This window comes from Neodiprion pinetum, chromosome 1, assembly GCF_021155775.2.
Source record: "Neodiprion pinetum isolate iyNeoPine1 chromosome 1, iyNeoPine1.2, whole genome shotgun sequence".
In the NCBI taxonomy this organism is placed as follows: Eukaryota; Metazoa; Arthropoda; class Insecta; order Hymenoptera; family Diprionidae; genus Neodiprion; species Neodiprion pinetum.
Genome location: NC_060232.1, coordinates 11,044,972 through 11,057,755, shown reverse-complemented (window position 1 = coordinate 11,057,755; position 12,784 = coordinate 11,044,972). Strand labels below are relative to the sequence as shown.

At 40.0% G+C, this 12,784-nt stretch overlaps 1 protein-coding gene across 1 annotated transcript in view; it reads right to left on the bottom strand.

The window, feature by feature from the left end:
* Positions 1-8,581, bottom strand: part of LOC124212304 (uncharacterized) — a 169,786-nt gene extending 161,205 nt beyond the window's left edge. The window contains exon 1 of the mRNA XM_046612231.1: positions 5,984-8,581. Within this exon, the coding sequence (XP_046468187.1) occupies positions 5,984-7,889 (1,906 nt within the window). The 5' untranslated portion in view covers positions 7,890-8,581. The remainder of the gene's footprint in view (positions 1-5,983) is intronic.
* Positions 8,582-12,784: the final 4,203 nt, after the last annotated feature.

The window sequence follows — 12,784 nt, the reverse complement described above, 5'->3', positions numbered from 1 at the left end:
TCATAAGACGTTTTCTTGAATTGGTCAATTATCGGCGAAATCTGTATATATGTAGAATTGTTATAATGTTAAATGTGCTGTCGTGATTTGAAATCTATCTCAGGAAGCTCATTGCAATGATTCAAGTAGTGAAAAAATGAGTTAAAAACAATTTCATTTGAATGAAAAATAGTGATTAACCCTTGAGGCATTACAAAAAAGAAGAGGAATAATAGAACCTCTTTACAATACCAAGATATTAAATTTTTGTAACAGAATTTATCAGTTTTTGAATGTTTCCGTGCAAGAAATACAATTGTTACAAATCGAATTGCAATCCTTCAGTCTTCGTTTAATACATGTTTCCGTTTGCCTACTTATCGACTAGACTCACAGATGATTCATCTCTAAATATGTTATAAGTTATGCTGTTTTCAGTACTTGAACATTTTCACTAAGAAAGAATAGTAACGGATACTAGACTTTCCGGTAACAGCTGGAAAACTAATTTTCATTTTGTACCTAGAAGTATATTTTTTGATTGTGGTAAAAAATGAAAATAGTTAAGGACTGAGCGGTAACCGGAACTAAAAATTTCTCTCAGTGTATCCTGGATATAATATGTACAATGAATTTCGTAAACAAAATTATTAAAGCTATAATAAAAATCTATTTGAAATAATGCATTTTTATGCATTCAACTGTTTCTCCAAGCAGTGTAGTAATACAAGTGCTTTCATTAAATTTATAAATAAAATTATTTCTAGAACTGTAGTAGATAACTAAAACAATTCCTTCTGTTTTTGATACATTCACGCAAGCGAGAATACGATCGCAGTCTCTCCTTCCGTACAGAGATGTTAAATTCACGGCCCTCGCCAGATTTCAAGAACGAGCGTCTAAATCACTCTGGATACTAGAAAACAAAATTATGGCGCATACCTGTTATAAATTTCATCCGGATCGGTTCATTCGCTTTCCGAATAAACAATATTACAAATGTTATTTTTCAGTCTTTACGGCACAGATGGCCTTCAGATCTACTCATATACCTCACTCGCGGTGGAGAAAATGTTAAATACGAATTTTAAAAATAGCGCACTAAAGCAGAGATTCTCAACTTTGGTGTCAGTGGCCCATGGTTTGTAAATTTTTCGCTTACCCTGGTGAGGGTAGAATAAAATTCTGCAAAATTTTCATTTTGCGAAATCCCGCACCGCTGTGATTGTCAATTATGAAATACTCGTAACGAATTCGATAGAAATTGAGCGGGCGATAGATTGGAGGAGAAAAAAACCACTGACACTATTTTTTATACCGTTATAAGTTGTGATTATACGATTAATTTCATACTTCACCCCTTACATTAATAAGAGAATGAAATTCATCGAACCTGAACATAAAACTCGAATGTATTTTCTTCGGGAAGGAAATTTTTTGTCTGGAGAAAGAAATATTTTTGTTTATTTCTATTCTTCCGTAATTTTTTTGCGAGGAGGATATGGTCCCGTACAACTTGACGCACAATGTCGCAAAAAAGCTTGAAGCTCATGTCCGCATCTATACTCTAGCCGCGGGCATATAGGTATGTAAAATGTATACCTCTGAAATTCATTGGCGAAATGCCAAAGCTTATATCTACGCTGCCTCGAATTCACTGCCCTCTGTAATGTACGCTTCGTCGAAAATTACGAAACGCGCAAAAACCATCTCATATAGGCAACGTCGGTGAAAGGAACCGATAATAAGTATTAACGCATCGCTGTGCATATTATGCGAAAACTGCAGTACTTTACGAATCCATAGTCTTGCTCCTTAAACACCTGAGGGAAGAGAACTATTAAAAACTCCTTAGAAAGTTAATTAATTTGAAAACTTCGGGAAGTTATTCATCATCCCCACAGCAGTGGGAAAGCCTCAGAAACTTCGTTAATAAACCAGTGATTAAAATACATTTAAGAAATATCGTACCGAATGAGCTCCGAAGTTATATGTAGTAAAAATTCGCATATAGCATGATTGGTGAACAGACTGTGTAAAAAATTTTCAGTTCCGAATTCATGTCTTCTAATTTTTTATTCATTTTCCAAAATCAACTCTTCAAGGATTTAATAAATACATGCCAAAACAAACGTCCAAAATGTACGTGCTTTCTAAATGCGTTCGCAACTCGGTTGCCAAATTGGGCGATAGCCCGTGGAATAAATTTTCGTCAGATTTGCCAAAGTGTTCGGTGAGGGAATTGAAGCTGTATTAATCTACTTGGCTGGATATTCTGCGGCCAAATCCGTTTTATTCGCAAGATGACCAGCAAAGATTTCACGTTTTCACCTAATTAGTATAAATGTAATTTTTTGCAAACAAATTAGACTTGTTGTTGACTTGTAGATCGACACATGTTACGTGTTGTTGGGAAAAATCTTCTTTTTTTTTTGTTGCATTTTCAGTTTTACAAGAATATTGTGAGTTTTCAACCATACATTGCCAATTAGTGTACGTAGAGTATTGAAGGATTCCTCGATAGATATGGAAAGACATAAGATGGTTCGATAAAAAATAAAGCCAAAAGTCAACAATGGTATTCAGGAAGACGAGGGTTCAGACAGTCAACCATCTCTTATCAACGTGCATTTTTTCAACACAGCATTTCCACACCGATGACATAATACGCGAAAACATTTTTCATTCTGTTTTCATTATTTCATCCTCGAGGAAGAAAAGTTGTGTATGTGCTAAAAAATGTCTCAATGCGAAATCGCATTTTATAGTTTTCTTTCTTTATATCTATTTATTTACTTAGTTTGGCAAATCGGTTAATGAATCTGATACATTATAAATAAATACTGGTTTTCCACGAATCTCAACTGGTTACAAAATTAAAATTTTGAGTTTTTAATATTTCCCGTGATTAATACTCGTGCTTCGCACAGGTCGGTTCTGTTAGGAAAAATTCAACAAACCAACCAATCACAAGTTTAACGAGTGTTTTACCGGTGACAAAGTTGTGGAATTTAGTTCTACACATTTAATGTAGAATTTAATTGAATTTTTAACATTACACGACATAAGGAAAAGAATCCTGTTCGTTAGGGGAACAAGATTGAAACACTTGAATTACTTTTTCGGGAGCTTTCATAAAATGATTAAAAAATATTTTCTTTAAAATTAAAATATGTTCTGATCAAATAATAAATTCAAATGGGTTCCGAAAAGGATATTGAAACTTTTTCCGTTACGTAAAGAACAGTGATGTATTCATTATAATAATAAAAATCCTACGGAATTTGTTATAAACTTTCTCCTTTCATCAAAGTTAGCTCATTATACATACACTGGGTCTTGGGGGTGATAAAAGTAGGCACGAAGTTTCATTGTGTTGAATTACAGTGCCTGTTTATAATTCGGCAGCCTGCTGCGGTTGAATGAAATCAAAGTACGTATTTTTAAGCTCAAATGCAGGATTTCGTAACGAGGCAAACATACTGATGAAATATTCAAGAGCGTTTTAAAACTGGGCCACAATAAATACAGCTTGCAAGCTCAGCTTCCGGTTGGCGAAACTGACGTAGGGAGACGGTTGAAATTCTGAGATAAATATAAAGGCAGATGGGCAGGGATTTCCATGCGTTATTGCTGGCCAATGACCATTATTATGCCCACTCGAAATAAAACGGGGGTAGGTATATTTTATTTTAACGATTACCGCTCAAACAATTTCTACGCACTTATTTACGTCCTGATTTATTGACCGTACCATTTATTGATCCGAACCTTGCACGGCCATATTTAATCGTGCTGGTTTAAAAGTGTAGCGAACATCCGCTCGGCATTGAGGGGCTACAAAGGCTCTCGTGAAACGACGGAAGCCTCCCGGGATCTGAGCCTCGGTTATGATAACGAAGGAGAGAAGCGATTAAAAATTCAGGACTCTGAAATGAGAAATGCCCTCGCATTGCCTTTAAAATTTGTCGCTGTCGTGTGAGGAAAAGGCGTCATCGTTATTTTCCGAGCTGTATTTTTACGAAGCATTTTCCTCGTGAGCTATGAATAAAAAATGTGAAATCCCTGCGTTCTAAATATAATTTTTGTCTATATCAATGAAATATTTCGTTAGTCATAAGTTGAAAAGAGCAGACGCGTTGTTCAGATAATACTGCGAATGAAAATCTAGTTTCAAAACCCATGGTCGAAAAATTCGACGATATTGGTGTCGGGAAAATTATTAACAATCAGGCGGAATCACACGGTTCCATGAATCGAGCTGGGTGCAATTTACCGGTACAGAAGAGGAGTATGCTGGAAGCGCCTCCGGTTCCGAGGGTGACAGGAGCGCAAATGATTGGGTGATTATCGCGGTTCGCTGCCTTCAACGTGCACATCCCTTCGGTTTCGAACGATTGAAATGAAATGGAACAGGACGGAAAAGGACGGAGTGATTTTTACCACTCGTTGAAAATTCCAACTGCCGTCGCACCCATCGCACGGAGAAAATGTTCCAATTCTATATACGATTGTCGTGGAATGTACGTTTATTTCCTCTAATACTTCTGCAAGACTGTCGAGAAGAAAATGAGAACGTTACGAAATTGGGTCCTTAGATCTCTTGAAATACGATATTGGTAAAAGCTGTCTTATTTGCACATTTTATTTTTCGCTAGATGACCGTGTGAAAAGTTTTATTTATTTAAGAGACAATGTCAAACAACAAAAAATCGGGAATGTGTTATTTTTTTTTGAAAACTATTCGACCGATTAAGAAAGCGTTTGAAAAAATATCTTCAAATGGCAGATATTCGTTTTTGCTTTTTCGCAAAACGCCCTCGCCATTTTACGTTTGCTATCTGTCGTATCACTTGACTACAGTATAGTATTTTTTGATAATATCCGAAGTGGAACAGGGCAATAAAAGTTAATGAAAGTAAAATCGAATATTTCGCAGTTTATCAAGGAAACGAAGCAAGGGAAATTCTAGCTCCGTTACACGAATGAGGATTTGATGAAAGGGGACAATTTCCATATGGTTATCTGGCTATAAGCTTTTACCACTTTCGCGAAAGATTATCAAAATGTTGCGGTCTAGTCACTGAACTGCTGGTTGGTAAAAATAACGTTCTAAGCTGGAAGAAAAATTAAAAATAGTTTCCACGAATTTCGTACTTGAGTGTAAACTGTTGTATTTACACGAAAGCTTGATGCAATCATTTTTGTTATGGTCGTGGTATTGATAATAATTTATGTTATAAGTTACTTTGACATCAAAGAGCATACACTTGACTTTGTTAATTCAAATATTCCATCACTAACCAGGCCGTAGGTATATGTATAATTATAAAGTGAATTTATATTCAGTTGAAATATAACGAAGTTTAAAGCTCTTCTATTTTTTGTGAAAGTCTACTCAATTACGAAATTCGAGGTCTTTGCGAAAGTGATAACTTCAACACCGAAGAATACTCAAAATCCCTACAAATTACTTCCAACGATGTGGGTGATGTTGAAGGACGAGCCATAATCTGTGTTCCCTGCTAACTGTCCTCGGCGAGCTAACTGGGCACCGTACCATTGTACAGTGGAGAATAGCTAATGAGCCCAAAGCTATTATATAAGCAAACTCAATTTGATATCCTGGCGGATCGCAGCGCTAGTAATTAAACCTAAAAGGGTTAACATACGGTATTATTATATATATATATATATATATTAATAATATATATATATGCACGGTTGTAGTGCCTTGCCGTGTTCAATTTCACCCGAATATTATCACCTTCACCCGCACAATCGAGGTATCCAAACGTGTGTGGGTATTAGGGTAACTGGGGTAAATACAAGCCCAGTTAACTTAAACGTCGACGACAATCGTCGTCTGCATTTCGAAGCAGCTTTCCAAGATGGAAAGTAAAAAGTTTCGCCAATTTTGGCAACTGTTGGTCATAGCAGCATGTGAAGTCAGCAGCCATATTTCAGCAGGGCACACAGTAATTAATTCATCCCGGTAACTTACCCGTCGTTAGACCAGCAGCGTCTCTCCTGCGGCGTCGTCGTCTGCGTCGTTGAGCTGGCTCGACAAAGTTCGAGGAGGACGTGTCCTCCGGTCTTTGAGGGTCCCTGGGGTCGGCCAGTCGGCGAGCATCCTCCTGTCGCTGCTTCAGCAGAGTGTAAACTCGCTTGAAATAGTCCCTTGTGATGTCCTCGTTAGACTGCGGCGTGAGAGTGACCTTCTCGTCATTTGGTCTCTCGCTGCCATCCACGATCTTGAAGGTGTCACTCTTCTTCACGTTAGAGTTGGCGTACAGGTCCTTGTACTCGGCGAAAGCGTTTTTCTGCATAGAGTTATAGCCGTAATCGGGTGAGTCGGTTTTCGAAAAGCTCTGGCCGCCATTTTTGGGGCCCACTTGACCAGCCTTGACGTTGTTCACCTGGACCTTGGATATGTTTGATGACTGCGGCTTCTCTCGGGTCTCCGCTTCGTCCAGGAGTAGGTAGTTCTCCTGTAGTTCAGTGGACGGATCGCAGTCGGTCGACTCTGGAACATGTTTCTCAGGTTCGACTTGCTCCTTGACTTCCGCTCCGTAGTCCATCCTGTTCTCACACACTCTGCAGTTCCCCCCGCGACACGCACTGTGTTCGGAATCCTTCCATCGGGGTCTCATCATGAAGTTCTCCTCCTCCACTCCCTGAGTAAGGTTCTCCGAATTCTTGAGCAGCCGCTCGTTCCGCTTTCGTTCCTTGTACTCCCGCCACGAGCGTTCCAAGTTGTCCTGGCTCTTAATCCTTCGCGGTGGATTCCCGCTGTCCTTATGGTCCGATTCGAGGCTGGTCTCAACGGCGTTAAGCAGAACGTCGCTTTTTGTTTTTCGGTACGCCTTTCGTCGGTCCGACCCAGCGGACGAGTTCTTCTTCTTGATCTCACTGTTGGCCTTCTTCATTTTCTCTCGTTCGTAAACGTCCTGATCAAATCTGATGTTCGCGTCACTCCTGACTTTTCGTGTACGGTAGTTCTGCCGGTCGTTCTGGAGATAATCAGAGTACCGCTTTCTTATTTCGTTCGGCTTTACGTCAGTGGTGGACTTGGATTTCTCCGCGTCCATCTTCTCCTTGATCTTATTCTGCAGGAACTCCTTTATCCTCGCGATTCCGTCTTGCCTCGAGTCCTCCGGCTGCTTCGTGTCGGTCCGCTTCTTGGAGGCGAGATAGTCCTTAAGCTGCTTGAGCTTGGCCTCGCGAGGAACTTTTTGCGGCTCTTCGTCAGATTCATCATGGGTCTCCAAGTACGCTCTCACCTTCTCACACCTTTCCCTGGCTATTTGCTCGGGCGTTTTCATCCCGACTACTTCCGGGGACTGGAGATCATCAACAATCTGTTTCCGGAGGAAATCACCGACCGAGTACCGCTTCGGGGACGCTGACTCGGACTCCTCGAGTTGTCTCAACGCCTTGTCGATCCCAGAGGAGTGCCTCTTCCTGATCCTTTTATCCCTCTTTTCCTTGGACACGAGACTCGCGTCACTGCGTGACTTCCTCGGTCGATATCCAGCCTCCATCGGACCATACTTCGAGCTGAACCCATCGATGTTTCTATTCCCGGACTTGGGCGGTACGGGGTCAGCCAAGCTTTCTGCGCGTTCATCGCGGGGGAATTTTTCATGGAGTTTCAAACCATCACGAAACGAGCCTCTGGCCCTTTGCGCCGTTCGCCCTGTCGTTTCGACGAGGAGGCGTCCGTCTTTGTCGAGGAACTGGACCACGGGTAGCGCATCAGCGGAAGTGGTCAACTCCCAGTCCCAGTGGAGCGGTTTGTCAAGTCTCAACTTAATCACTTCAGGGTCCGCTAAATGATCTTCGGTCGGAGACGCAGCGTCGACAGGACTCGAGGTTCTCGCGGTTATGCGAGGGTGTCTGGTCTTCATGACGAAACAAACTCGCTCAAGGTTGCTCAAAAGCTCACGTAAGATCGTCGGCACACGTGGGCGCAGTTAGCCTTCAGAAAAACAGACTTTTCAAATTCTCGGTAAATGTTTTCACGAATTGTTCGAAAGTCCAACGATGGAACTGCCAATCGCGAAGTTTGTCGAACTGTCACCTGATCTTATCGACGACTTTATTCAAAAGTCAAACTCCCAACAACGCTTCGAAGGTCAGCCGGGGTTATATAAGCACGAAGTCTGTTTACCCGATGTTGGCGAGGCGTCAAGCCGTCCAAAGATTCTTTCCAGACTACCGTGAGCCGCCAGTCACACACAATTTTAGATACACTTCGGTCACTGTTTTATAGATACTCAGCACTCCCTCCAGAGCTTTGAAATATCGAATAATTACTTACATTTTTAAGCTATGCAACGTGCACTCGTTTCGAAAAAAACCGTGAAAACTCGTCGATTCAATATTCGCTTCGATGAAAGAACAGACACACTCACTTCCGATGCTTGCGATTTTCGCTCACCGTTACCTCCACTTTTCGCGAAAACTAAGCCAAGAATAACACCAAAGTAACAATTCCAAATCTGGCACAAGAACCTCACTGTCAACTGTCAACATCCACGGTCGGTTTCGTCTCGGGATCGCTCGGTCGTTCGGACATTCAATCTCATCTCGTTTAACATATGACTGGCTCTGGACTGACCGAGCTGCGCTGGCACAGCCGGCGGTTCCGTGGGACGTGACGTCACTTTGCATCTGAAAATACACCCGAACCAATTCGCGGGTGGGGGTGGGACAAGAATGTCGACATGTTAACAGCCACGTCCAGCATTTACCCAGACCAGTCCCGATTCACCCTGCGCAGCATGTCTTCGCCTCGTTACTTTGACCAGTCAGAGAAAATTGTGGCCCTTTATGAAGCAGCTGGTAATCCATCATACAGTTATCATTTGTACACCTCTGATGGTTTTAATCAATATTCATTTTTCGCTGTGCACTGTGGAGTGATATTACGTGTAGTTCTACTTTGAATACATTTAACGTTTGCCACTCACACTGCCTTCGGTTTGTTTAGTTGGATAATATTCAAATTTTAACGACGGGTGTTATCAGAGAATTCGCGAGAAACTCCACGATATTTCAAAATAACTTATTGAGTACATGAGATAAGATTTCTTAAATTAGGAAGAGCTTGACAACCTTAATTGGTTTAGAATCCATCTGATACGGAAAAGCTATTGATTTCAACCGTAAAATTATTTTTCCAACCTCATGGAGCTTACGTCATATTTTTCAAACAATCTTGAAAGTATAATTATTCTTGAAATGAGAAAATGCGATGTTTTCTTTGAAATATATTTCTATTCTTGGCCGTTACTAATTCACTTATCTTGGCTCCGAAACCAAATTCCTATCAAATAATTTACTCATCGTTACCTTAAATTTAGCAAGAGTTGTTCAATTTCCAAAATCACAGGCATACTTAAGTGAGTGAGGAAAGATTGAGATGAAGCTTGCACAGAAAGTCAAGTTTTCTCTTATCTCGGCCCAGTCGGAAAAAAGAAGCTAAGCTTGTCATTCATTTTTTAACAACGAGCACGAAGTTATCTTCAATATGTAAATAACGAAGGCTTCAAGTTTTCAATACTGCAACTAATTCATTTGATTATAAGCACGAGGAAACTTAGAAAGAAATATAGGAGAATAATTCTCAAAACTCAAGTTCACCTATCAAATCTCATAAGATTTCATGAAAAATTGTAGGAGTGAAAATGAATTCTCCATATATTTGGACGATTGCCTAACGTGATTATACCTTATCCAGGTATTATAATTACCAAATCCTTGATTAGCCAGCAGATATTGAAAAAGTTTACTGAAGCAGCGTCTAAAAAGAAAACAATTCAAACTCCATCGAGAATTCCAATGAAAGCAGCAGATGGAAAGAAAAAGAAGAGGAAGAAGAAGAAGAAGAAGAAGATGAAGCCACTGGAGCCAAACTTAGACTCGAGCTTTAAACATTTTCCACTTTGAAAGTTTTACGCAGGCGTCTCACGCTTTATTTTAATGAAAGCTATCGCCTTCTGGAATTATGTAAACATTTACCTCCATTCGCCCGCGCATATCTGCACGCATAAAAATACTTTGGATACCGAAACGCCAGGTCACAGAGAAAAATCTCGTTCAGAACCGCGAATCACAATCTGCCTTCATCGTGACCGAAAACAAAAACAAAGTCATTCGTTTCTCTGAACGAACGCGAAAGTCACATGTTGCAAATTTACTCAACATTTGTAAGGATCAAGAAGAAATTTGACCCGTTGAGCTGATTCGTGCTCGAGTAGACAAGTGCTTATCCCAAAAGTGGATTGAACCGTCGGACGCACTCTCTCATTCACAACTCCGTCGAAAGCCGCAAGCCTGTCACTTCCGGAGGCAGATCGGGCTGAAAGGATTTCACTGTTATGAGAACCGTTGAATTAGGTCAGAATCACGCAGTGATCAGGCCTCACGCCTAGTTTCTATGCAAATTTGGAATTTGGATCGGAGATCACAAGGGAAGGAACCAATTACCTCAACGGATCGATGACCCTACGATTTTGAACAATATTTTAGGTGAAAAGGAACTGGGAGACGAACAAAGTTCTTCGGAAATGGTCCTATATTTACGGTGATCCTTTTAGATTATCTATCATCACAGAACTCGAAGCTTACTGTGAAAAGTTGCTGAAATCTAAGTTTTTCGAAACCCAAGTTGAAACTGAAACAAGAACCTCGTTTTCTACTCGGATACGGACTTGTCTCCAATTTGATGTAGTTTTTCATTCGGTTTGGAACGAAGTAAAACTAGAGCTACAAATACGAGAGTGCAAAAAACAAGAGGCTCAAGATATGAATTATTATGTTGGGACTACTCTCACGGTAAGAAACCCCCACTTGGGTGTAAATTCGTACCCCCAACTCATAGATAATATTAATTTCCCATAAGAAAAAAGTTAGGGGTACGAATTTACACTCTGTTTGGGTTTTTTCCGTGAGGGTATGGTATTAGGAAAATCTAATTATTCGCGTTTCCGTGCAATTTCAACAGTTTCTGTTTATTCAAACCATAAAGACAAATTGGGAGAGTCGATTTTAGAGCAAGTTATTTTCACTCTCAAAGTGGAGTACTAAAAGCTTTCAGTTTGCGATGTTAACATTGTTTTTCGCCGAGCGCGTTGCAAGGTCATCAAAGCCATAAAGTTTCTCACTGAGAGGTTTATTCTATAATTAGTTAAAACAACTGCTGTATGAAATTGCCTCACCTCTCCGAATCTTGTACTTTCTTTTTCTCTAGAGATATGTTCAAAGTCATTGAATTGTTTCACGCTAAGAATTGAATTAATCCGGTACCTGAATAGCATCCCTGAATCCTCTGGGATCACGGTGATCCCATTGTGACGTAACTAGCCTTTGGTTGAAACGAAACTCCGCCATCCAGCCGGGTTGTTAATTACACCCACAAAAACAACTGGTAGAAGCACTCCGACAATCTACTAATCACCATAAACTGCGACAGTATACCAACAAGAATAAGACAAGAAAGTACTCTGCATTCGTATGGAAATTAATTCCGCCATCACACTTTGTGGATTTTTGAAATTAGGCTACGGTGGACATTTATTAAGGAACGTATAGTTTTTGGGAATACGAGCTTATAAAAAATGTAATCCACTTGAAGTTCGGTGAAAATGTAGCCAAAATTATAATACGGTAAAGAATTTTTCTGGGTTAACAATCTTCACATATTATGACTCGTAACATCAGGTGAATTTCGAAAATAGAATAATTTTTCAACCGAGAATCGTGTGTAAACACGTTTCAGTGCCACATTTCAACGGTGGATGTTCATTAATTAACGTTAACCTGGTTATCCGTTGAGCTAGAAATAACGGGGGGAAAAATTGTTTGCCGTAAAATATTTTATTTCGTTTTATAGCCTCTCTTAAAACCCAACGAGGTCTGCGAGACTGAAGAAATTAATAAGCTTTAAAGTTGGAGTTGGTAGTTTTTCACATCTGACGAACAATAATTCACTCGAAGTCTTAAAAGCATGACAAATCGAGAAGTTATTGTAAAAAAAGTTCACGCTACAATCAACCTTGAACGAGCTTAAGAGAACCATAGCTATACCAATTCGATTTGACGAATGAAGAATCATAATAATTACTTGACGAAACACATTATCTTTCACAGGCATTGAACAAGAAACCGAGCCGGACGAAGTTTCAGACGTTCTGAAACTCGTTCGAGTTCATTGATCATCAACGGTTGGTGACAGCTGTTGTACAGCAATCAAAAAATCATTCTATTTTCAGAAAAATAGATCAACGATCACCAAAATTCGCAAGATGTAGATAAGCTTCGCTTCACTTACTTGGAATTTATTGCAGAGCTTCACTGTAACAATATCTTTGTCCAGACTCGCACTAATATCATGAGTATGGTTGTTGATTTCTCGTATCGGTAGGAGAATCAAAATCAAAAGCCAAGAGATCAACGATTGAATAGAAAAATATACGAGGTTCCTTCCACGTTACCTGAACTCGGATCAGCGTACAAATTTGTAATTGAACAATAACCATCTCAATATAAGAATTTGGAGAAACTGAGAAAAGCTTGAAGTTGAGGTTCGAGGCACGCGCTGTACGGTTCTAGTCGGAGAGGTGAGATTGAGAAAAATGTACTTTTATACGGCACCACAATTTCCTCCCGGTTTGTGTGCCGCCCAATATCTCAGGGGAGTTCAGAGGAAAGAAAGAGAGAAAAAAGAGAAAAGCAAAATCGTGAGAGGAAACGAATGAAAGAATAAAGTTCCAAACTATCCCCACGGCAACATGCGAAG